Genomic DNA, 24,071 nt, shown 5'->3' on the forward strand with positions numbered 1-24,071 from the left:
TGCCGTGCCGGCCCGTGCTCATGCGAAGCGTGCCGCTATGGACCCTGTGTTGCGCGCACATCTAGAAAGGCCAACTCTGTCGCACTCTGTTGGCGCAGCTAATCAGACCGCTAAGCACGACTGTGTTGGAACGCGAGCGATTTGGCACTTGCGTTGCGGGCTGTAATTACCTATTCACAAGCGCGCACAAGCTTGCACAAGCGAACAACACGGCGAGGAAGAGCAGGGAGCGCGCGTACCTGCTAGCAGACTAACCGGAAGTCGTAGGTTCTTGCTCGACCAATCGACATCGTCGACCTGGTTGACATCACCAGATGCACCCTGGTGACATCGTGACGACCGCTGGGGATACCGGAAAGGCCAGGAGAGGAGGACGGCATTGCTTTTTTCATTTTGTGGCACGCCCGCGGCGCGTAGCGCTGCAGCGTTTGGCATCGTTGATCGTGACGGCATTCTGAACTCGACGCGCGTGTTTACTTGAAATGTTCAAAAAATATATGAGGTGGTTTAGGGGCCCTTTAACAGAAGCCTGTCTCCTTATTCTCTTCTGGACGCTTTATTTCGTAATACAGCGGATTCCCATATACCACTGCTATTGGCCAATAGCTGACGTCAATCAAGAAGGGTGTTTCGATCAGTGCGCTTCTTCCTACCGCTACTGTGTATATTTATTGACGAAGCTCAGTAAACAGGCTGAAATAAGCGAAAATATGCTTTCGAATTTCGCTAATAATTACGTCCTTCAAGAAGCCGACTATTGTCTGCTCACGCTCGGGCGCGGCCGCCCGCATAGGAATTAACCTTTGGCAACCCCGCTTATCGCTGTCGTAGCCGTCGGGTCTCACTCATTTCGACTAGTTCCGAACGCTCATCTAGTCCCGAAGCCAGACCACACGCACGCTTGCCAGCGCGTGCTTACTCCTGGCCGCTACTGGTTAGACACTTTGGCAGACTTATTTATAACGCTTCAAAAAGCGCCAGTTTTATGCAGCTGCTATCCAACGGTCAAGCTGGCGAAGGACATAGCCGGTCCGCACCACGTAGCACGGCCAAACGAGCATATTAGCGCGAGCACACACTCAATTCATGTCGTGCACAAAGAGAACGCTGCGCATACGCACTACAGTTGCATGTAGCTGCTGTCTCCTACGTAGCGTAGATACCGCGACCGCCGCGGGGTGCCGTGACGAGTCCGCTGGGTGAGCGTACTCCGGATCGCTGAGGACAACCGCGTTTGGCTTACGTTTAGCGCGTTGTAGGCACCAAAATCGAAAGTGGCGTCGTCGTTAACATCCAAAACCAAATTTGAACAGTGCGCCACGGTGACATTCAGAAGGCGGAGCGTTGTGGGCACGCCCCGCTTCGCCGTAGCCTTCGCAGTGCAAGGCATTGAAGAAGGAGTGGAAGCACTGCGGAGGCCGTGTTTGATTGGCAATAACTCCGCTTCTGCTGAACACATTGAAGAACTTTCAGCGACGAAGTATTTCTGAAATAGCCTATTTTCAATTCAAACGTATTTCTCCACTTCGATAAAAAGTGGTTCAGGGGCCCTTTAATATGAGATGTTTCACTTAAATTGTGGCACTAATGTTTTATTGTAGCTGTACCCTATACGTCTACAAAATTTTTCCAAACCGTTTCGGGGGCCCTTTAAGCCCGAGGTCACGGGATGAAATCCCGGCCGCAGAGGCTGCATCTCGATGGGGGTGAAATGCGAAAACCGTGTTATGTGCATTGGGGGCACGTTAAAGAACCCCAGATGGTCAAAATTAATGCGGAGTCACCCACAATGGTATGCCTCATAATAGTTTCTTGCTGGTTCAGTGCACTCCTCTGCCGACACTGGCCAGGTACGTCCACAAGCCACACGGCTTACGCGTACTCATTATGTATATGATGTACAGTATAATGTTGAATAAAATCTATTCCTATTCCATGTTTTAGTTTTGGCACTTAACACCTGAGAATTTAAAAGAAGGAGAGCTGAATGATTTAGGAGATTGAAGCGTGAAGTTTAAATCTCCGTAACCAAAGCAGAAATCGTATTTCTGTAAATGGCATCTGGTAGAGTCTGTAAAACTGGCGAAATTGCTACATTGCTCGTAATTACTAGAACCACACCTTATTTAAAAACACCGTGCAAAACCTCGCTTAAGTAACGGGAACATTTGTAGATAGCTCATAATGTATATACAAAGTTAGTCCAATTTAAACCCTCCATCAGTTTCAGTTCACAAAATTAGGATATTGTGCTGTTCTGGTTGCGGAGATAAGGAGTTGATAGAGCGATGCTCAATATATCTTTTATTTATTCTTGCCAATGTCTGCTAAAATTTTCTCAAAGGTAACACAAAAACAACACATCTGTTTCGAACAGTTCTCTGTATATATCTTTCCTTTTCTGCAACATATTTTGTTTACTCGGCTAAGCTGTTGTCTAAGGAAAGCTTTTCTGGCTCTCTAATGCATTAGAACAGAAAGGGTAAGGGCTAAAGCTTTACCCTACATGTTAACAGCAAGTGTCAGTGGTGATTCTTCTTAATTTGTAGCGGACCAAGATGCGTTGATATTTTTATTCACCGCCGACAGGCATCAAAGCTTCTCTTTGGTGCAAGACTAAATTTATATTCTCTTTCGCCGAATTCTTCCTTTTCCCTCCGATACCAGGTAGAGAGGAGCAAAAAAAAAAATTCCTGCTTAGAATTATGCTCCTTTCTGGATTATTCTAGTTCGTGGTGTGCGGGAGAGGCCCTTCAAGGAATTTGAAGTACATGGAATTTAAAATACTTACAAACGTTTCCAGATTTCTGCACAGTTTCGTCACACCTCCTCGTACACTAGTCTTCTTCCAGAGAAAAAGGCGAAGAGTTGCGCAATATTATATTCAAAACCTTAATGGTTACCGGGATACGCTGGCGCCGAACGCTATGCGCGAAGGAGAGCTTTCTGGTAGAAACGCAGCCTCTTGCGTGGGCCGATCCCGGAGATAGTGCCCAACCACGCCAAAAAATTGCAATCATTTTTTCAGGTTTCCTGTATCGTTTCACACTTTTAATATTTCAATCTGAGAAGATTAATCATAAATGGCATGTGCTGTGGGTGTTTTGTTTCATGGCATTTGTTTGTAGGTTGTCATTCCCAAAATTCCGAGGAGTAGCTTTGTCAAGAATGTAATACGAGGTATGAGCAACATTAATGCATGATAGAATGGTGTGGCAATATAACCCGCATATGCCGCACGTTACATAGCAAGGCGTGGCATATACATATACCTAAATATATTCCGAGGTTCTGCTTGGTTGGGGATGATTTTCTCGGCCACGGACGCCGGCGCCGATGCCGAGACCAACGCTGGATTTTCTGCGACACGGGGCCCTTAACGCTGTCGCGTTAAAAACAATGAAAGCGACATATCACTGGTACAGTGTACTAGATCACTGGTACACTTAAGTGTATCCATTATGTAATGTCTGCATGGCAACTCCAAATTTATGCGATGCACGATGGTCTCCCAGAATAGACATGCCCGTAAAATAGAGTAGAAGTTGATATCTGTGAAATCTGCTCTACTTCGCAATAATGTAGGCTACAGCACACCAATTTGTTCCTAGCCGTACATTTGATGTAAACTTTCTCCGGGCACGGAAATGATTCTGCGAACACCTTGCAATAACTGCCGAATTAGATTTGGCTAACTTTAACCGTGGCCTTAAGCATTCGCGCCACGCTTGCTTCTATGATGCGTAGAGACGACGATTCCCGCGTTCTGGAGAACGATTTGTTCATGACCAGATTAATCACTTTTTTTTTGCCAGGAAAAGGGTGTCATATGTTTTGTCCATTGTCAATATAAATTAGAATTGCTTCCCGTGGGGCTGAAAGATGGTGGTGTCCAGCACAGTTTCTTGCGTTGTGTTCATGAAGTGGCATAGTCGTCAGTCCTCGAATATAAAAAAGAAAACTCCTAGAAGGCAATTTCAAAGGGCCTGCGTAACCACATAAATTAACGTTTGTTGTTCCAATGCGAATACTGAATGACACATTCCTCGGTTTTCACTTTGACAACTTCATGTACCGGCTATAATCTCCATAATAAATGTATTTTTTATCTTCATCTCATCATTTTAATTTCTTGTAATTGGTTTGGAAGAAGTGGCAACCTAGACGATAACGGAGTATTATCTTTCCCGGTGCATATGCTCTACACTGGATTGCACAGAATAAAAAAACAGGGCTTCTTACTTACTCAGAAGTGCCTCAGTGACCGTTGCGCCTTTTGTCTCTTCTGCATGTCATGTCCGGCTTATAACAAAGAGATTTGTTGTTTGCTGGCATTAACATGAATTGATTGATGCAAACGAAGGTCCTTACACGAGGCCACGAATATCGAATTAGCAAGCTGGCCCGCGAGTTTGAGAGTATCAGTTAAGAAACGTTCTATGAATAACGATATATGCTTAACATCGATTAGCAGTAATTAATTTGCTCTTTGTGACTCTTCAAAACCATTTTTCCACCCAATGAACACAATTCGTAGAGCTTCAGAAGACAGCAGTCCTCTATAGCAGTGGGTACTCATGGGAATCACCAACCCTGTTATTAAAAAGGGTTGGTGCGCCAAATTTTCTAAGATGTTTGAAACTTCACAGGCATACTTATCAAGCTAGACTCACTATTGAGTTCCAAACGCTGTCCCTTTTTTATTCTTGTGGTTCAACAGGGGGTAGTCTGCGAAACGTCCACTGTGTCGTCTAAAACATGTACACAGACATCCACCACAGGCAACAAGAACCGCGGTCACGCAAAAAGCGCTCATTTCACGAACAAGGAAAGAAAAGTGACGAAATCTTTTGTATCAACCTTTTTTTTTTTTTTTATTAGGAACGGCTCAACACGAAACTTCGGTCTTGCTGGTGGGCTAACAGTGACGAAATCTGAACTTCTCCAAGACAGTGTCTTTGCCAGTGTGCGGCCGACAGAATAGAGAGAGCGAGATGAAAGGAAAAGAAAGAGGTACATCGGCATAGAGAGAATAAGCAAAAAGGGAAAAAAGAACGATGAACGCGCATACGAGAGGGAAGGTGAGAGCGGGGAGGGCAGGGTGAAGGGCGAGGGGGCGGGTGAGGGTGTCAGACGGGCCAGTGCCAACATTCGTCGGGACTGGGAGCCACCACTTAACGCGAGTATTGCAGCGCAAGAGGAATGCAATGAATTGCAAATGTTCTCACGCTTCGAAAGCGCCCTCTCCTACACGACGTAGCCAAAGCAGCGCGGAGACTCGTGGAAACGAGCTGCGGGCCAACGTCGTCATTACGGTGCCCCTCTTGCCTCGCCAATTTCGGTGACAACGAAGGCAGCTGTTCGGCAGCGAGGAGCCTTGCCTCTCCCTGAAGCCGGGCGGGTTTGATTCAATTGGAAATGCATCGGACTTTCGCCCGCCTAGTAACTCGCGCTCCGGCTTTGCGCTGCGCAGATTGCACGACGTGAACCGTGAAAAGCGCGCTTCGTTCCGTGTTGACCGTTGCTTTGGCTTTGTCGCAAACTGCACACTCAGAAAGAGGGGCGGAGAGTGAGAGAGAAAGAGCTGAGAGAAAGCACACACAGAGAGAGAAAGGGCAGTCGAATTTTCTTGCTTTGTCCTGGGATTAGACGTGAACAATGGGATGTGGTAAGAGTCTGAGCGTTCCGCCCTTGTCTGCCTGGCATGTGCAAAAAACGTACGCGTAAGGCAAGAAGGGTGAAGTATTCTGGCGGATTCCAGTGAATGGGTGCGTGTTCGAAAAGAAAGGCTGGAAGAATATGTAGGTAAGGACTAACTTCCTTACAAGCTGCTTTTCTCTCATCAAGATAGTAACAGTTCTTCGCTGCCTCCTTTAGCTGCTCGAAATGACTTTCTGTACTTTCTTGCACACCCATTTCGTAAGCGAAATTCTGCCTTTTCATTTGTATTTTTGAGCATTGAACATTTATTCGTGCCAAGATAACACTTTACCCGCATGAAAAAATAGCAGCATCTCCATCCTTTGATTATCGCAGCCAGATATTGCCTATTTATTGTAATCATTTCTAAATGTTCTCTGAACAAGTGCTTGGGGCAATGACAGTCGCAGCAAATTTTATGGGATAACATTCCACCTGCTGTTGCAGCTCTTAATTCCTTGTCAGTACACTTCAGCCAAGAGAAAAGGTGACAGAAGGTTGGAAATTTCAGCAGCTTCAGTTATTTATTATGCGCGTTTTTCTTTCTAACATCGGGATTTCGTTTGATAACTTAATTTTTATATCTGGAAATCGAAAACACGTTTTGCTCATGATTACTAAACTGTTTTCTGCTTGAGCTATCATACGAAGTCTTCAACAAGTTCATGAGCATTTGTTCACTGTTTATTATCAACGGTTACTGCGATGCATAAGAAGTAATTCGCGCCTAGAGTTTAGGGCTGTATAATACATGTATTTTTGTCCCATGAGAGGACGTTATATAACTGAAGCGTCTCCTGCATGCTTACCCCTAGCCAGCGGTATTATGAGAAGTAAAGAATACCTTTCGAGCGACTCGTGAAGAGAAACTCGTAACTGAAAAATCTTTATTTTACAGTTGCTGAATCATTCTGCAACTAGGTTTCGGAAAGAGAAAATTTTCAGAACATTTGCCATTAGCAGGAAGGAGTCAAAAAGTTGTCGAATGATAACAACTCCATGTTTGCTGTCGATGAAATTTAATCTCTGGTCCTTGTTGTCAGTCGCCAGTTATTACTCACGCCTTGACTGCAGATATCATTACAGCCTAAAAAGAATGCGTAATTGTTTTGAACCACGCCATTTATATTCCAGTCACCATAGCTAACGAAATTTCGTGGACGAGCAATATGTGCGAAGGGCGGGGCATGAGGTAAGGACGAAAGAATTAATTGCAAACTTCGAACGCTGTGATGCGCACAAGCAAAGTTTCTGGCTACAAGACACGCTTTTTTCGAACACGCACAAACGTTTAGTTTTGTGTGTGTGTATGTGTGAACAGGGGATAAAGCTTGCTTCCTTGATGCCCACCATGAAGTGTAATATACATCCAGCGTCCTCTCAGTTGCATGCAACCGGGTCCCACAGGTGCAGTGTTTCACATGAGCTCATAAAACAAGGAACCCGGGATGATGATTGGTCCATGACAGTATTGAGGATGATCCAAGCAAACATTTGTGCCTGAGAGAGAGAGAGAGACAATATAAGAAGGCTGTCAAGATAATGTTACTGACGACTGTGTTACGCCACCCGAAGGGCTAAGTTTGACACGTGACGAGCTGAAGGAGTCCCGTCTTGACTGAGCGCCGAGGATACGCTGATGGCGCGTCCGCGGCATGTCAATGTGTGCTTTCAAACCATGATCTATTAAAAAGTGTAGGCGCTCGTCTGGATACATAACTGTTTTTTTCTTTAACTTCGTACAAAGATAACGCACCGAGAAATATATGCGGCTCCCTTCTCTCTTTCCTTCAGCTGAGGTCGATTCCTCGCGCTACTGGCCCCTGAACGACAACGCACAGAACGAACATTACACCTGTTTACTGTACCCTAATACTAGGTTGTTCAAGTGGTTAAATGACATTTTATAAGTTCGTGCAATTCGGAAGTCAGGTCAGAGCATTTTTATCTTCCGCGCTCGCGTGGGAAATACCAGTGATAAATTATGTATTTTGCTCACATTTGTACTTGGTTCGCGACTGCGGAACAAATTTCCTGTGTACATTGCTCTTGATTCCTGTTTTTTTTTTCGCTTTTTGTTTCGACGAATAGCTTCTTGTATTTGACAGTGACAAACCCAATCCATGCGCGAATAACAGAAAATATCGACATTTTCTTTTGAGCTACGTGGTGTCTGCCATTCTTCCCATGTCATTGAATACGTCTACATTGCGTTCATTGTTTAACTGCCAGAATAAGCGGAACTAATTCGTAAAATAACTGCAGGGACTTTAGTGCGCGTATGTTTCTTTTGCTTTGCAGTGACGCGATGCCATTCCTCTTGTGTGATTTGAGTAAATCTATAAAACCTATACACAAAAATTCATTGGTTCCTGCTCCTCAGCTCCGAAGGAACATCTTGCCGTGTTCGGAGAGCGCATTTAAGAGCAAATTACAGCAACCTTCCTGAGCCTATCATACCAGACGCTGCTAAGACCTAAGAACCCTGTGTCATCAAAATCTCGCCTAAGGCTTACGTTAAAGGATAAACTACTGGTTTATGATTCTACCGAGACCTAATCCCGCAATTTTTTCAAAGCTCGAAAGTAATTTCTTAAGCTCCTATACAGCATCTCATCACCTGTAGAGATCAAAGGTTCAAATTCATTAAGTTTTGCTTACACACTATAGGCAACTCTGTCTTCGGCTTGTGAGCGACACTTATGACATGTTTTTTTTTTTGTGTATCCTCACAGTAGCGAGTGACATTGTCACAACCAGTGTCTTAAGCCTTCATTAGAACAATACCTATGTTCACTGTTGTACGTTTTTGGCAACAACAATCACAGAAGAGATACTTAACTAAGACTAGACTACTTTTTTTCTGCCAACACGATCACATTCATTTTCTTTGTGCAAGCCTATACAACATGCTCCACCAAAATTTTAAACAATTCTCATAATTATCGACATCACGCCACAGGCGTGCGCGAGAATGAGTGAGGGTACACACCGTTGTCATTATTACTGTTTAGCAGCACTCAACCGCACAAATTCTCGTCGTGCGGACTAAAAAGAAATAGCAAATGGGAGGAAAGTTATAGAGAAGTAATTCGACATCCCAGTTGGCATGTGCTTCAAACACACAACAACACACGCACTTTCAGAGGAGCACAAAGCATATCAAAGATGCTCTTGGTAGGTTGAGTTTGCTGTCGCAGTCTTCCATTGGTCGATAGTGCTAGTGCGCCTTAGATCGAGATAAAAAAACAGCGTCAACAAATAAAAGTACAAGGAGAAAGTGGCACAGAACCTAACGTTCCTCGTATTCATTTGACCAAAGAAACAAAGGAAAACGAAAAATGTCAGTAAAGAAAGAAGAAACACGATAGTGCCTTTCTTTTTGTGTGTGTGTGTGTGTGTGTCAGAGCGTAAGTCCGTGCTCTTTCCACAGTCACTTATTTCCACTGCTCCGAACGCATGTGCGCACGTATTTGTGTCCTCGTAGTCTTGCGTTCACGCGCACCATGCTTTCCGGAGGGATGTAACCTCGCCGGGCGGTCGCATGCAGGCGTGTAGTGACTTCGCTGGGAGCGGCAAAACTTTATTTACACCTTCGGCGAGACTGGCTGGTGTCGACTGGAGATGGCGGGCTTTTATTTGTGCTAAGAAGGGACGCAGTCTCTTTCACACTGCTGCACAGCTTTCTGAAATGGAAAGAAAAGAAGAAAAAAAGAACACAGCCCATTGTTTATCGAAGAAGAGAGAAATTATTTGAAAACACAGCAAGCCAACTGACGCTTGCTGTCAGAACACGCCTCCTTTTCAAGAAACCAAACGAAAGGGTAGTGTGTGCTTTCAATGCTTCCGTACTGAAGTTAAAACAAACAAACAAACGCACACGCAACCGCGTCTTTACAACCGACGCCAGGTGTAACTGCCAGTTTTTCCAGAGAGGCATTTGCTTCACGACACCAACCTGGCTCCGTTAGCAGCAGTCTTGATCCGAAGTTCAAAGGTTACTGTTAACAAAGGACACAATCAGCTTTTAACCCTCTTTGCAGGAGGCCTTGACATTGTAGTTTAAGACTGTGTGTTTTCATAGTTCATCATAGTCTAGAGACTTTACAACATCCACGCGTAAGCTTACAAGTCGTTGCTTTTCTTTAGTGTCCTCGCACCTTATAATTTTGCTTACGGCTGTGTCGGGAACCCAGCGAAAAACTGACTACGCCCTTACAGAGCTGCAAAACTGGTGAACATAGCGTTAGCGTAACTAAACATACATTATAGAAATTAAGTTATGCGGAAGCCTGCAAATTGGAAGAAGACTTGTTACAGGAAAATCTGCATTCTCCTGAGTAAGCCTATACAAGTTTCTCAGAAAAAGAAGAAAAAAAAACTGTAGGCGATCTTAATATACCCTATAAGTGCCTTTAATGGCGCGAGCCCCTAGACCTTAGGTTAACGCCCGTCCTTCTCCTACCACATCCAGAGAAGCAACTGACGACGTGTTCGTGTCCTAACGCGCCGGTGGAGCACGCGTTAGGACACGAACATTGGAGCACGCGTTAGGACATGAACAATGAATGCAAGCGTTAGGACACCAACATTGAATGCATGCGTTAGGACACGAACATTGAATGTACACGTTGGGACACGAACATTGAATGTACACGTTGGGACACGAACATTGAATGCACGCGTTAGGACACGGACATTGAATGCACGCGTTAGGACACGAACTTTGAATGCATGCGTTAGGACAGGAACATTGAACGCACGCGTTAGTACACGAAGATTGAATGCACGCGTTAGGACACGAACATTGAATGCACGCGTTAAGACACGAACACTGAATGGCGTATACCACATTAAGCAATGGTTCTAACCCCGTAAACGCGGTCTCCCCATTACGACGACACAAGAGAAGTGAAGTTCTACGCTGGAAAGATGAGCGGGCAACGGAGGCAGCTGTGGAAGAAGACGACGACGAACGCGTGAGCAGTGGCATGAGCACGTTCGCGCGGTTGCGCCGAGGAGCGCCAACGAGCTAGCTGTGGCAGAAGACGACGACGCTCGAGTCATTACTGATGATGATAGTTAATCATCATAATAATAAGAAGAAATACCTGACGGTTAATTGGCCCTTTCCTTAACTAAACTTATGATCTTATATCATATCTATCCTATACAACTCTTAACTTGAACCATTTCCTCCTTTTAGATGTGTTTTTTTATTATTCTCACGGTTTCGGAGAGACCTCAACTGCCGGTTGTCTGAGGCCAACTTCCGGTGTGTTCCCTGAGAAACATAATATCGCTAGTGCTAGCGCCACACACAAAAAAGAAAAAAGAAACTTTTTTTAGACACCTGTATAGGTTTACATTGTGATTTCGTGCTACAGTCAGATGGATGACAACTTTCCCTTCCATGAATCTTCATCCACTTTACGGGCTACCGCTGCACTGGTTTATCATTTCCAGTGTCCCATGTGCTTCAAGTGGTTGACTAATTCGACATCGTTCCGCGAACTGTTAGCCGCATGGTTAACTCAGATGATAGAGTGAACAGCTCGGAAAGGCGTTGGACCTGGATTGAATCGCCGGATCAAAACTTTTTCTTCAACTACGAAAATTTCTTTCTGAGGAAGCCGTATTGGTTTCCTTTGTAGCTTCGTTCTATCTTTGGGTGGCTGGCAATTTTCTTTTTCAGCAATGGTGGCCTCTTCAGTTACAGGAGCTAGGTCGAATCAACGAACATGAGTCACAAGACCTCTCTAACTCTTGCTGACATAAATTGAAACTCACCCTTCAACATTTTAATTGATCTCCACTAATCATTATCATCATCAGCTTATTTATGTCCACTGCAGGACGAAGGCTTTTTTCTCAGCGATCTCTAATTACTCCTGGCTTGCACGAGCTGCTTTCTTCTTATGCTTGCAAACGTCCTAATTTCATCCCACCGCCTAATTCTCTGCCGTCCCCGACTGCGCTTCCCTTTTCTTGGCACCCGTTATGTAACTTTAATAGACTACCGGTTATCTGCGCTAGGCATTAAGGGGCCTGCCCACCTCCATTTTCCCTCTTAATGGCAACTAGAAAAGCGGCTACTAAGTTTGCTCTTTAATCCACACCACTCTCTTCTTGTCTCTTAATGGGCACTACTATTTTTTCGTTCCACCGCTCGTTGCGTAGTCCTGAACTTCTTCTCAAGTTTCTTTGTTAACCTTCAAATTCCTTCCCGATATGTTAATGCTAGCCGAATCGATTGATCGTACACTTTTCTTTTCAGAGATGACGACAAGCTGCCGGTCATAATTGGGTAATGCCTGCCATATGCACTCCAATTCACTCTTTTTTCTTCTGTAAATTTCCTTGTCATGATCAGGGTGCCCTGTCATTAAAAAGCCTAGATAAACGTATTCTTGAATACATTTTATAAGCTTACTTCCAATTATGAATTTTTGTTCTCTTAACAGGCTAAAAGGACATAACCTTTGTCTTCTGCATATTTATCTTCAACCCTACACTTACACTTTCTCGACTAACGCCCTCACTCAGTTGTTGCAATTCATCCCCAGTGTTGATGAATAGGTCAATGTCATCTGCAAAATGCAGGTTGCTGAAATATCGCTTGAATACTTCTTCTAAGCATGCCGTGAATATTATTGGAGAGATTGTGTCTCTTTTTCCCGACGCCTTTCTTGATGGGTACTTTTCCGCTTTTCTTTCAGAGATTTCGGTAGCTGTGGAATCTTTAAAAAATACTTGCTAGGACATTTACGTCTGCTTCTGCTACTCCTTGACTACACAATGCTTCTATGATTGCTGCTATCTCTACTTAATCGAATGCATTTTCGTAATTCAAGAAAGCCCTATAGAGAGGTTGGTTGTACTCCGAGATTTCCGCTCTTCCTGAAGCCAGCCACTTCTCAGGGTTTACTCAACTCAAGGGTTTCCCTGGTTCTGTTTAACGTTACCTAGGTGAATATTTTTTACAATAGTGAAAACAAGCTAATTGGCCTATATTCATTAATTCTTTAACGTCTTCCTTGTAATGCATTAGTATAATTTTGGCATTCTTCCAACTCTCTGGTGCACTGGAAGCCTTGCATTGCGTATTAAGGGTCACAAGTTTTCAAAATATATTATCCCCTCCATACTTGAATAAATTGACTGTTATCATCTTCTCATGCCTACGAATGCGTCTAGTTAATGTTGAGTCTTCAAAGATGGTCTTCAAAGTCTTGAAATCAATCATTTAAGCGCACAGTTCTCTGCGCTTTTCAGTGGTTATGTAGTTGATTCAAATATATTGAAAGTATTGCACTGTAACAACGATAAAATAAATATTATTCGCAATCACAAACATGTCAGAATTACTGAGTCTTAAAACGTGAAGCAAGCTTCCGATAATTGCAGCAAGGCAGCAGGTCTGAACTAATCGATTGCTCAACCTCCAACAAGCCTGTGCAGTTGTACAACAGTAGCTCTTCCTTGAGCGCTCCCTAAACACAATGGGTTGACACCAGCTGCAAGAGCACTTTAGTTCAAGATAAGGGCAGAGCTGCCTTCTTTTTTTCTGTCAGGAAGTGCGATTGGAAGTCCTCACTCCTTCCAACCTTTTACTGCTCTTTTTCTCCCGCAGAGACGTAATTTTCACGTCATAACCCTCAAAAACGCGCACGCGCACGCACGCACGCACGCACGCACGCACGCACGCACGCACACACACACACACACACACGCACACAAATTGACGGAGGAAGAGGAATGCGGAATCGCACCCACGCTCACAGACACGCTCGCCCGCACACGCGACTACACTGAAACGCACACATACGAGCTGCGAGTGCGCGGTTTCATTTTCCCACCTGGTGCCTAAAGTTTCAGTGGTTGATGAGAGGTCACTCACTGTGTATGAGCGTGCACCAACCACCGGTATGAAGTAGGTGCACAACGTCCAGGCGTACGGCACCTGCCGCTGCCAAAGAGTCCCCCACGTCGACGTCCAAGGGGCGGCGTGCTTCGTGGCCGCAGCAGCAAAGAACCGGAACCCGCCAAGGAGCCAGCGGTCCCCGAATAAGCAAAGGGAGACGAGCAGCGGGCGATGTCAGATGATGGACTCGCGGTTTCGCTCCTGCTCGTCGGAGGAGCATCCACTGCTCTCGGGGCTCGCGGCGCCGCATATCTGCAGCTCGATCTCGGCGAGCCGGCTTTCGACCTCCCACTGCTGCTGGCTCAGCTTGACGCTCATGGTAGCGTTCTCAGCCTCGAGAGTGACCAGCCGCTCACGCAGTCTCTTGATCTCGGCAAGCAGGGCCTCTTGGGACGCGTCCCGGACAGAAAGGGGGCTCATGCCGCCGCCACTGCCCATCACGCCGCCGCACAGCAGTGGGCTGCCAGAGAACAGAGTGGTACAAGGAACTGCGTCAGTAACAAAGTTTTGCACTATGACCCCCGATACAGCCCCATCGAAGGAAAAAAAAGTAGCGCATTTGTCATGTCCAGTAAGCGCGTATGAACATATGGAGATCCCATATAAAAACATGTATGTTCCCATATATCATAGGGGCGTGTCTCATGTAATTCCCATGTTCAGTATATAAATATGTGGTGATATCATACAAATCTAGATGCATGCTGACAAATATCATATAAAGCATGTCCCATATAATCCCCATATCCAGTATGTGAACATGTGGGGATCGCATATAAAAACTCGCACGTTAACATACATAATGAGGGGAAAATCCCATCAGATTATATCAACACGCGGTAATCTAATATAATAAAATGGTGCCCGCACCCATCTTGCGATGACTGTGGACGATAATGCGTTAGCACTGAATCAATATAGCGACACAACGTATTTCCACTGTCGGAACGAGTCACGTATGGACCTTACATTGCAGCGCGAGTCCTCTTTCACGCTTTCTTAAGAACACTCGGTGCCACCTAGCACCACTGCCGCAAAGCCTGCGCGTCGTCCCCGATATGCATGGCGCGTCATGCGGCAACCGGGCTCCTCCTTTCAAGAGCCATGTTGAAAGTCCACTGCGCAGCCGCAGTCGCCGGCGGCGGCGGTGGCGCGCGCCCGGCCTGAAAGCTTCAACGTAGACTTTCTAGGTGCGCCACCATCGTCTTGGCTTTCGCAAGCAAAAAGTAAAAAAAAAAAAAAGCAAGCGCTTTAGGAGAGGAGGCGGCGCAGGAAAGAGTAAATGGCGGTACTTTTCTTATATAGGGACTTTACTTTCTTATATAGGGGCACGCTGCGCGCCATCTCGTGGCCCTACCGAGAAGTACAAGCGTTCGCCTCCGAGACGAGAAGCATGGCATGCCGATGCCTTCGAACGCTGAGAATTTCTCCACGGCTTGCCGCACACTCAGAGGCACATACTCAGTGAACCAAGCTGGCATCAAAGATGTTCATTGGAGACCAGCACAGACCGAGTAGAACATACCCAGTGCTCCATACATACCCAGTCCTGCGTCTACAGTGTCCGATGTCGACGTATTAAAGGCGCCCCGAACCACCCCTCGGGCTTGGTGAAATAACATAGTCCGCGGGTAGCATACGCTGTTGTGAACATCTCAGCCAAGTTCTGCTGTCGTACGCGGTCCGTGGAGCTCGCAAGCGGAACGCGAAGTCACCCTTCTCTCAAACGCTCTCGTTTCAAAAACTCCGTGATCCTCGCTCTTTTCTGTGTGCTTTATTTCGTAATAAAGCGCACTCCAATGCGCGGCTGCCGTTGGTCATGCAATACACGACACTGCGGTCGGCTACACCGCGGCCGCCGCGAGGTGCCACCACGAGTCCAGTGGCTATGCGCACTGCGGCTCGCTGAGGACAACCGCGTTTGGCTTACGTTTAGCGCTTCGTACGCGCCAAAATCTGATGTCCAAAATGAAATTTGAACTGTGCACCACGGTGACGTTTCCGAGGCGAAACGTTGTGGCCCCGCCCTACTCCGCCGTAGCCTTCGCAGTGCAAGGCATTGAAGGAGGAAGGGAGCACAGCGGAGGCCGTGTTTGATTGCCAATAACTCCGCTTCTGCTGAACGCATTGAAGTACTTTTTGGGCAAAGTGATTCTGAAATAGCCTATTTTCACTTCAAATGTATTTCTCCACTTCGATAAAAAGTGGTTCAGGGTCCCTTTAAAGGTTCGTTGAAGAGCAGTACTGTGTACACATTGCCACCTACTCAGGGACCCAATTTGGTCGTAAGGTTGGTTTCCAACCCTTTTACCTCAGCATAGCAGCCTGATGCGCTACCCATTCGACCATATGACTACCCAGTGACCCATTGGGCGGGAAAACGGTTAGAAACAAGCATAGTTTAAAACATAGATAGATAGATAGATAGATAGATAGATAGATAGATAGATAGATAGATAGATAGATAGATAGATAGATAGATAGATAGATAGATAGATAGATAGATAGATAGATAGATAGCCCAGAAAATAATAGAGAAACGAAAGCCGGCGACCCAACCTTGGCACCATCAGCTGCGCCGTGGACGCGGGTGAAGTGCCGGCCGGGCTCGCATTGCTGGACAGGTCGGCCGCCGTGAGGCCTACGCCTGGAGATGGCGGCGGCAGCGGCTGGCGGTACGGCGACGCCGGTGTGGTCGTCACCGTCGTGGAGGCCAGCCGCCTCGGCTCGGCCGAGGATGCGGCGGACGGCGGCGGAGGCGGGTGCTGCTGATGATGCTTGGGGGGATGGTGTTGGTCATAGGGTACGGCACCGGCGCCGTTTGAGCGGCTGCTGCTGAGGGGGCTTTCGGCCGCCTGCGGGGCCGAGGAAGGCTGGAGGAGGGCGGCGACTGAGGAGGAGGCCTCCTTGGAGGGGGCGCCCGGTGTCACCTCTTCCAAGGGCAGCTTGCCTCGAGACTCGACCAGACCCGGGGTGCTCCGGCTCCGGCCCAGGGACACTGCAGAGCCACCGGGCCCCCGCCGCACGGGAGAGCCGCCAGCGGGGTGCCGCGAAACACACACAAAAAAGGACGCGGCAGGGTCAGGCGGCTACCACAACTAGAGGCTCCGAGCCCACACGCTCATTTTTTACTGCGTCCCAAGATCGGGAGCCGCGGGACACCAGTAGACTAGCAGTTTCAGGAACGCTCGCTAAGAACTGGACACTCCCAGAACGGCGTGTTTATAGCAAGAACGTGGCAAACTGTCACCTGTTCTGCACACTCACCAGTAAACACTACCGCACTCGGTGCCTGGCTTCCAGCCAAAAAACGAGAGCACGAGCAGCTGGAGACAAATGTTTGTTGACAACGGCTGCTGCGAAAAAGCGAATAACTCACTGAGCCTTTTTATTTTACATAGCGGTTGCAGCGAATTAATGCGCGAGGTTTGAGTCAGTCTCAAGTGAAGAAAATTACTATTAGTGACTGAAGCATGTGCCCGCAATTGGTAATTTACGTGGAGTTGTAGCTTGGCCCGCTGTATTCTGACTAATTCTAGCGTTCGCCTGTGCCCGTGGTCACTATAGCTGAAGTGTACAACGCCAATCATACGTTACTAGTTTTGCCTTAGTGTAAACAAATAGGCGCCTCTTCTGCGGTATTGGTTTCTAGCATACCAATAGGGGCGCCATCTTCCATAAAAATGCTATACGTGAGACTTTTAATTAGGAAGAGCGTCAATTGAAATTCGAGGTGAGCGTAGTGGCCATAAAATATCAGACTACGTGGCCTAGGCTGAGACACTTTTCTTTAGGAGTGGTAAAGCAGCTTCAAACACATGTATGAACGGAAGACGTGAGGCACACGCAGGTACTTCTTATGTCTTCGCGTCTTTCGCGCGGCTTTACCATTCCTGATGCTGAACCAACAAGCCCAAGCTGGCAGTTTTCTTGATGCAGCCGTGGTCCCCAAACAACTGTCCCCGACTGTGCGCATATCACTAAAGCGTGGCGGCAGCGCATAGAAAAATGATTGCAGCTGGGTTTGGACTAGTGACGGTGAGTTCCGCCGCTCACAATAGTTATCAGCAAACCGCGACAGGTCAGTGAACTCGCTGTTAAGGCGAAGAAACAAACAGCAGTATTGTTAAACTGAACAACCAAAGCATTATTTTCTGAAATCCAACTAAATCTGACGCAAGATGAGGTATTTCGCGATAGAAAGAATAAAAAATCTGAAGACAACTGCTAGCCATATTTTGTAATGATTTCGCAGCTCATAATGTTCTGGTGCTTGCACCAGAGATGTACTGCAGTTTCAGTTGCAAGGAAGTACACAAGCTATAGCTTTGGGCGCAGAAGAGTCGATAACTTTCGCCTAGATATATGTTAACACAGCAAAGCGTCTGTGCGTTCTGTAATTTGCGCGCGATTACTAAAATGTTAGTTAAAACAAAGAACGGCGAGGCTGACAAAGTGATGAAGGGTACATAAAGCGTTTTAGTTAAGCGTTTTATCAGTAAGCTTCACTCAGCCGTTGAGCTATCTCTGGCGTGTATATGCTCAGATTTCTTAGTAAAGAGAAGCTAGGTTCGTGGAACTAGAAGAAAAATGGGGTTTTTAAAGAGAAAACGTAACCTACAACGAAAGAAATACTTAGGAGACAAATACAACTTTATCATCTACACCGAGCGAAGAAATTATAATTGAATTTGGCGTGCGGCCGAATTTCATTATGTTTGCAACGTACTTTTCTCATCGCAAGCGGAAACCTCCTACGTTACGCATGGACCTAGTACTCAAGCAATAGTTCTTAATCACTCGTGTTTTTCTACATGGTTTAACAAGCACACTAAGTAGACACTATGCCAATTGTAACTACATATAATCTACTTTAAGAGATACTGGTTCTAACAGTTGCTCACTGCGAGCAAAGGTTCAGACATTTTCCATTTTCATTGCTTACGCTCACTGCAGTTCTCTTTTTTTTTTCAACCGCTTACTGATGAACAGGAAAATGATTCAGAACTTGTGCACGCAGTGGCAAGAACATTACGACAAGTTCGGAAACAGTGCTGAATTCAAGAAAGGTGCTGAACAGAAATCTGCCAGGCGGGCTATAGGATCGTTTCATCAAGCACAGTCTAAAGAAAGAGGTGCTACGATACTACTTAAGGATACTACTCCACGGGTTAGTAATAAAAAAATAAATAAAAAAAAACGTGCGCCATGCTTGGATATGTGTGCACTCTCATTTCCATGCGCGGATCAATGAGCCCGTATCTTCCTTCGCGGTAACGTGCTACCGAAACAAGTCAACAAAAAGAGGAATATGAATTGGAAAGGAAACTTAAGAAAGGCACGTGAATTGAATGCTGTCAACGCCCCTGTAGCAGGCGCAGTTCGTGCTCTTCGCTAAAGTACCATGCGTGTGATGACTTTTGTAGTCTACATATGGTAGCAAAGCTGCTAAAGATTTCAGACTATGTACAAAAGGAGACACGTTCATCGTTTCAACTGCATCGCCAGGTAAAAACAAAACGAGCAAAAAGGAAAGGGGAGGCGATGACAAGTAGACGCAAGGCCTCTTAGACAAGGTTTAAAAATGTAAAAAAGACACACCGCGAAAAAAAAAAAAGAGCTGGTCGCTGCGCGAAAGTTGGCGACCCAATTTCTGCCGAACGGGGCCCCGAGGAGTCGTTTACTCGCGACAGAGTTACGCTTGGCACATTCCTGCGCACTAGCCTCGTCGATAAGCCTGCCTCTGCGGCGGCGACGACGCGCGCCCGGCCAGAAATAATGCCTACTCTGCGCGAGCGAGCGCCAACAAGTCGCAAGCCGACGACACACCGCACCGCACAGCCACCTAGCATAAAGCGCAGCCCGGTCTTTCCGCTTCCCCTTCAGAGGCCTCGTATGCTTCGTGCGAGACCGTTTCGTTTCCCTGCTACAGCGCGGCGTGCCTGGACAGGCAGAGTATGCTTTCACGAAGCGAAAGCTAGGCTGGTACCAGCCTAGCCCGGAGGCCGACTGGCGGCTCTCAACCTAAGCGCGCGCTTGGCGACGAGACGATAGGCCTCGAGCCCGTTTCATCAGGCCAGTCGACGCTTCCCCCTTCATTAGTTGTTATTGCTTCCGTCATAAATGTCGTCGCCGTGTGTGAGCAGCGCGCCAACAGCTGCGTCCTAACCATACGCGCGTCGCGTTTTCGCCGCCCGAGCATTCGTTTTCTCGCTCGTGAAAAGCTGTTCCCTTCGACACCGCAACAGCAACAGCCGCGCGGCGACAATGTTGTATAGCGCGCGCGCTTTCCTCGCATTTTCGCCGGCGCGCTGTTACACATACGCCGTAACGCGAAGCAAACGCGCGCGCGCGCGTTAGGCTTTGCCGCAGTGCGTGTGAGCTGTAGTAGGTGGCCGACCAAAAAAAAAAAAAGAAAAACGTGATGAGCGTGTTCGTTTGCGTCGAGTGTTTGGCGTGTTCTTGCTCTGAATAGCCTTCAGCGAAAGTTTCCCCTCCCTGCTGATCTGCGTGCCACAATATGTGGGAACTTTATGGGTGTTTCGCGTAAGTGTTGTTGTGCCGTTTTTCCAGCCGATCTGACACACCGAAACGGGTGTCAGATTAGTTTTTGAGCTATGTATCAGAAGGGCGACGTAAACTTCCTCGTCAGTATGGTTGCCTTGGTAAAATTTCTGGTCTATTTGCCGGACACGTGAGTCTGAGGAGAGCGGTTCGCGTTCTATGTTGCACTATATTTTTGGTGAAGGTCCTTACACCCACTTGCCTCTTACTCTAACATGTTACCTACCTAATTTAAACCCTAAACGCCCGTTCTGGTCCTGTGGTGTGAAACGAATCGCAGACCGGCAGATACTAATGTGTCGAGTATCTTGAAAAGCTTCAGTTATATCAGTGATCATGGCGACTGCAGTAAAAGAAATGAGAGAAGGAAAGAGTGAGAGAAAGAAGCAGAGGCAAAATGGCCAAAGAGAAAAAAATTCAAGAGAAAAAAATAAAAGCATTCGATGCCAAAATGCAATGCAGAGCGATGTTGTGCAAAAGACCCTGACAATAGATTTGAGCGCTTCACATGTGTCCGGGTAATTTGTAGCTTGCGTCGAGATTTTTCTTAGAAAAGCTGTAATTATAAAGTGTGTTCTACAACTTCTAAAACCAAGATCAAATATTCTGTGACATGCTATACTCGTCGCGACTATTACCGACTCGGTGAATTGAGAAGGAAGGTGTTTTGGTGCGTACGATTACGCCCAATATTTTGCAATAAGTGAATTAGCATAGCCGGCAAACGCCTAAATCAGTATTATACTTATCTACACGCCAGTCTAGGAATTCTTGAAACAGGGCTTAACTTTGTGATTTCCGGCTTAGTTACGTCTATGTTCGTAATGATAAATAAGGGTTTCTTATGTAAGCTGGAACGTACCGAAAGCAACATGTTCTTGACGGCTTCACGCTATACACAGAAAAAGGTATTTAAACTCATTTCCGAACCTTCAGCGACGATTTCAATTTCGGTTCTGTTATTATCCGCTCTACATTTAAAAAACAGTTGAAAGCTTGATATAAAAAAATGAAAAATCACGCGTGCACGCCGAAACTCTAGATGATTTAGGCCATTTCTTAGACTTAATTCAGAACATGTGATAAGACATCCCTCCCTCATTCATAAAGCGCTTCGTATGGTAGATCGATTCGCATAAAAATGCAGGGGCCAGTCGCAGACACATTGTTACCAAATGCAGCCGGCGATTGACGAAAAGCTTTTCCGAACAAAAACTTCACGAGCTTGGCCGCTCATTTGAGCCTGTACACGTGGCGTGGTGGTCACAAAAAGCTGACCGGTATAATGTCATTGTCTGGTATGACTCTATGATCTATTCATAAATGCGGTGTTGCGACACAGTACAAAAATAAATACGAAGTTCATGAATCAGAATTTGTGTTTCATATACCGTATATACGTTTCCGCAACATTTCATTTATTTTATGACAGAAGACGGAGAAAGTCATTTTGCATCCATTTACTTCTTTTCCCGATATTCAACTCAAGCATGACATAAGAATTTCAAGAACTGAAATCGTTCTTGAAAATGCTCGCAACGTTCCCAATAGCTTATAACTATATAGGTTGATGCCACAGCCACTAAAAGAGACGTGCCCACGACTTTCGTTGTTTGAGGACAGTCTTTATCACATGTGTTTCCTGGTGCCTCTGAATTAGAATCATTCGTCTCTTTTACGTAAAAGAACACGGGTTTTCGCTACTTGTACTAGTGGCGGTATAACATATATTTGAGTATCAACAATCTTTCTACCGTGTTTCTCGTTAAAGAGCCTTTAGCGCACCTATTTAGTGAAACACACATATGGCAATTGGGAATCGCTGAGAGGTGAACTGTAGGTGTTTTCTTTCTTTTAAAGAATGCAAGAAAACGCCACGAACAGCTAAGATACCTCTCATCACTGATTTTGAGCAATGATCTAACTCACCAACACACTGCTCCTTTTTTTTCTTTTTTTTTCTTGAACAAAACACAGTTTTAGGTTCTCAAGCTCTGCTATCAGCCACTGTGTCGAAACAAAGGTGAAACGGTAAGCGCAAACAAAAGTGGCATAAGAGAAGAGTTGGGCACAAAAAAGGAAATGGTAAGGAATACAGAGAGCAGGAATTCAGGGAACGAAGAGACAGCAAGCGAGCAAGCAGGCGAACAAGCGAGCGATAGAGACAGAGGAGCGAGAGAGGAGCAAGCCTAAGAAGAGGAAGGAAATGGAAAGGAGTAACTGAGTGTGCCGGTGTAATAACGGTATATCGGTGGAGGGGGCATTCCGGTGGTGCCGGGCGGGTGGGCTTGTGTTTTGTACTTGACGAACCTCTGTCGAGCGCGCCCAGATTGTCGGCGAGGCCGGCCTCAGAGGCGTACGAGGGGGCTCCCCTCATCGTCGAGGGGGCGGCGTAGCGCGCGGCCGGGGGTCGCGAAGCGGAGGAGGAAGAACGTTGTTGTTGTAGTCGCTGGGCCAGCGTCGATGAGGAGAGGAGGAGGGGCGAGGCGGGCGCGTCCAGCTGGAGAACAGAGCCCGCGAGGAACCTACTTTTTCGCATCGGCTCTCGCTTGTACTTCTCCAGCCGCTTGACGGCGATCGCTTCTAGACGCACTCGGGCGGCGGGGTAGTCCTTGAGCACGTCCCACATGTCCTGGTCAGGAGAACGAGTCAGAGGAAAGAGAGAGAGAGTAAACGGAATGGCCGAAATTTTGGACCAAGGATTTAAATGTGGCCGGACAGGATCTTGCCGAGCCAGCTCGCGCCTGTCACCCAAGAATCCGAACTGTATAGGTATGCTCGTCTTAAGAGAGGCATGTGCCTTTAGTTAAAGTTTCCTGCTGACCATGGGAAATTTACACTGAATGCCATGACGACTGTGCATGATAGTGAACGAGGGACTCTCTAAGAAAGGTTAGAGATATTGGTCCGGCGTCTCATACAGTATACCTCAAGATAAAAGCGATGACGTATAAAATGATACTTACACACAAGGCACATCGAACTTACAGCACATAGAGAAAGGCTCACGCTCAGAGCTAATTACACTGTCTCGCAGGTGAGTTAAAAGCACATTTGAGGACAGTGAAGGCATCCATAAAAGACGTCTGTTTACTGTTGTGTCATGTAAAGCAAACTGGGTGTCATAAATTTGGGAGAGTAATGGGGCAATTTTGAGAGAGTGTGGAAAATTGGTCAGACAACAATATAGACAAACAAATGGCCCATGTCAGCAGTTAGTAGACACACTGTTTGTACTAGTTCCCCTAACTAGGCACTTCATTTACTTACACAGTAGACACGTTCCTAAATGTGGAAGCGTGTACCTGCTTGTAGAGGCAGAAGAGGTCCGAGTAGCCGACGGAGCGCACCGAAGCCGTGCGGCGGTTGCCGGCCGTTCCCATGTTGAGGATGGAGATCTCGCCGAAGTAAGAGCCCGCGCGCAGCGTCGCCAGCACCGTCTTGCCGTTGTCCGTGACCACTTGGAGCCGGCCGCGGTTCACGATGTACATCTCCTTGCCCACTTCACCTACAAGATGGCAGTATGAGAACGAATTGATGAAAGACAACTGGCAGCACTGGTTTCACATCCAGCTGACGTGAGAAAGAAACAGGTCTGGGCCGTATAGCAACAGCATATCTCTGTTTTATAGCCTCTTCTCGTAGCTCAGCTTAACGACAAAAATAAAAACGGGAAATGGTAGGAACCTAAATTGAGAATGTCATATAATAGTTACGAAGGCAGTGATCCACGCATGTTTTTACGAAACTTAAAAGTTGTCTCGCTAATGTATTTACCGAAAGCTTTAGGCGCACACTTCCAAAAAAACGAAGTGCCAATGAAAAGAGACTGAAAAATATTGCTACAAAGCTAGGTGAAGACAAAAATATCAAACTTGGAAGG

General features: G+C 46.4%; 1 protein-coding gene across 1 annotated transcript in view; it reads right to left on the minus strand.

The window, feature by feature from the left end:
• Nucleotides 1–4,887: 4,887 nt before the first annotated feature.
• LOC119442493 (cyclic nucleotide-gated cation channel alpha-3) overlaps nt 4,888–24,071 on the minus strand; it is a 255,203-nt gene continuing 236,019 nt past the window's right edge. Inside the window, exons 3-7 of the mRNA XM_037707395.2 lie at nt 23,494–23,696; nt 22,718–22,820; nt 16,184–16,622; nt 13,601–14,084; nt 4,888–9,386 (exon numbers count right to left, since the gene is read on the minus strand). Of these exons, the coding sequence (XP_037563323.1) occupies nt 13,799–14,084; nt 16,184–16,622; nt 22,718–22,820; nt 23,494–23,696 (1,031 nt within the window). The 3' untranslated portion in view covers nt 4,888–9,386; nt 13,601–13,798. The remainder of the gene's footprint in view (nt 9,387–13,600; nt 14,085–16,183; nt 16,623–22,717; nt 22,821–23,493; nt 23,697–24,071) is intronic.

The sequence above is a fragment of the Dermacentor silvarum genome, chromosome 2 (assembly GCF_013339745.2).
Source record: "Dermacentor silvarum isolate Dsil-2018 chromosome 2, BIME_Dsil_1.4, whole genome shotgun sequence".
NCBI classification, from domain to species: domain Eukaryota; kingdom Metazoa; phylum Arthropoda; class Arachnida; order Ixodida; family Ixodidae; genus Dermacentor; species Dermacentor silvarum.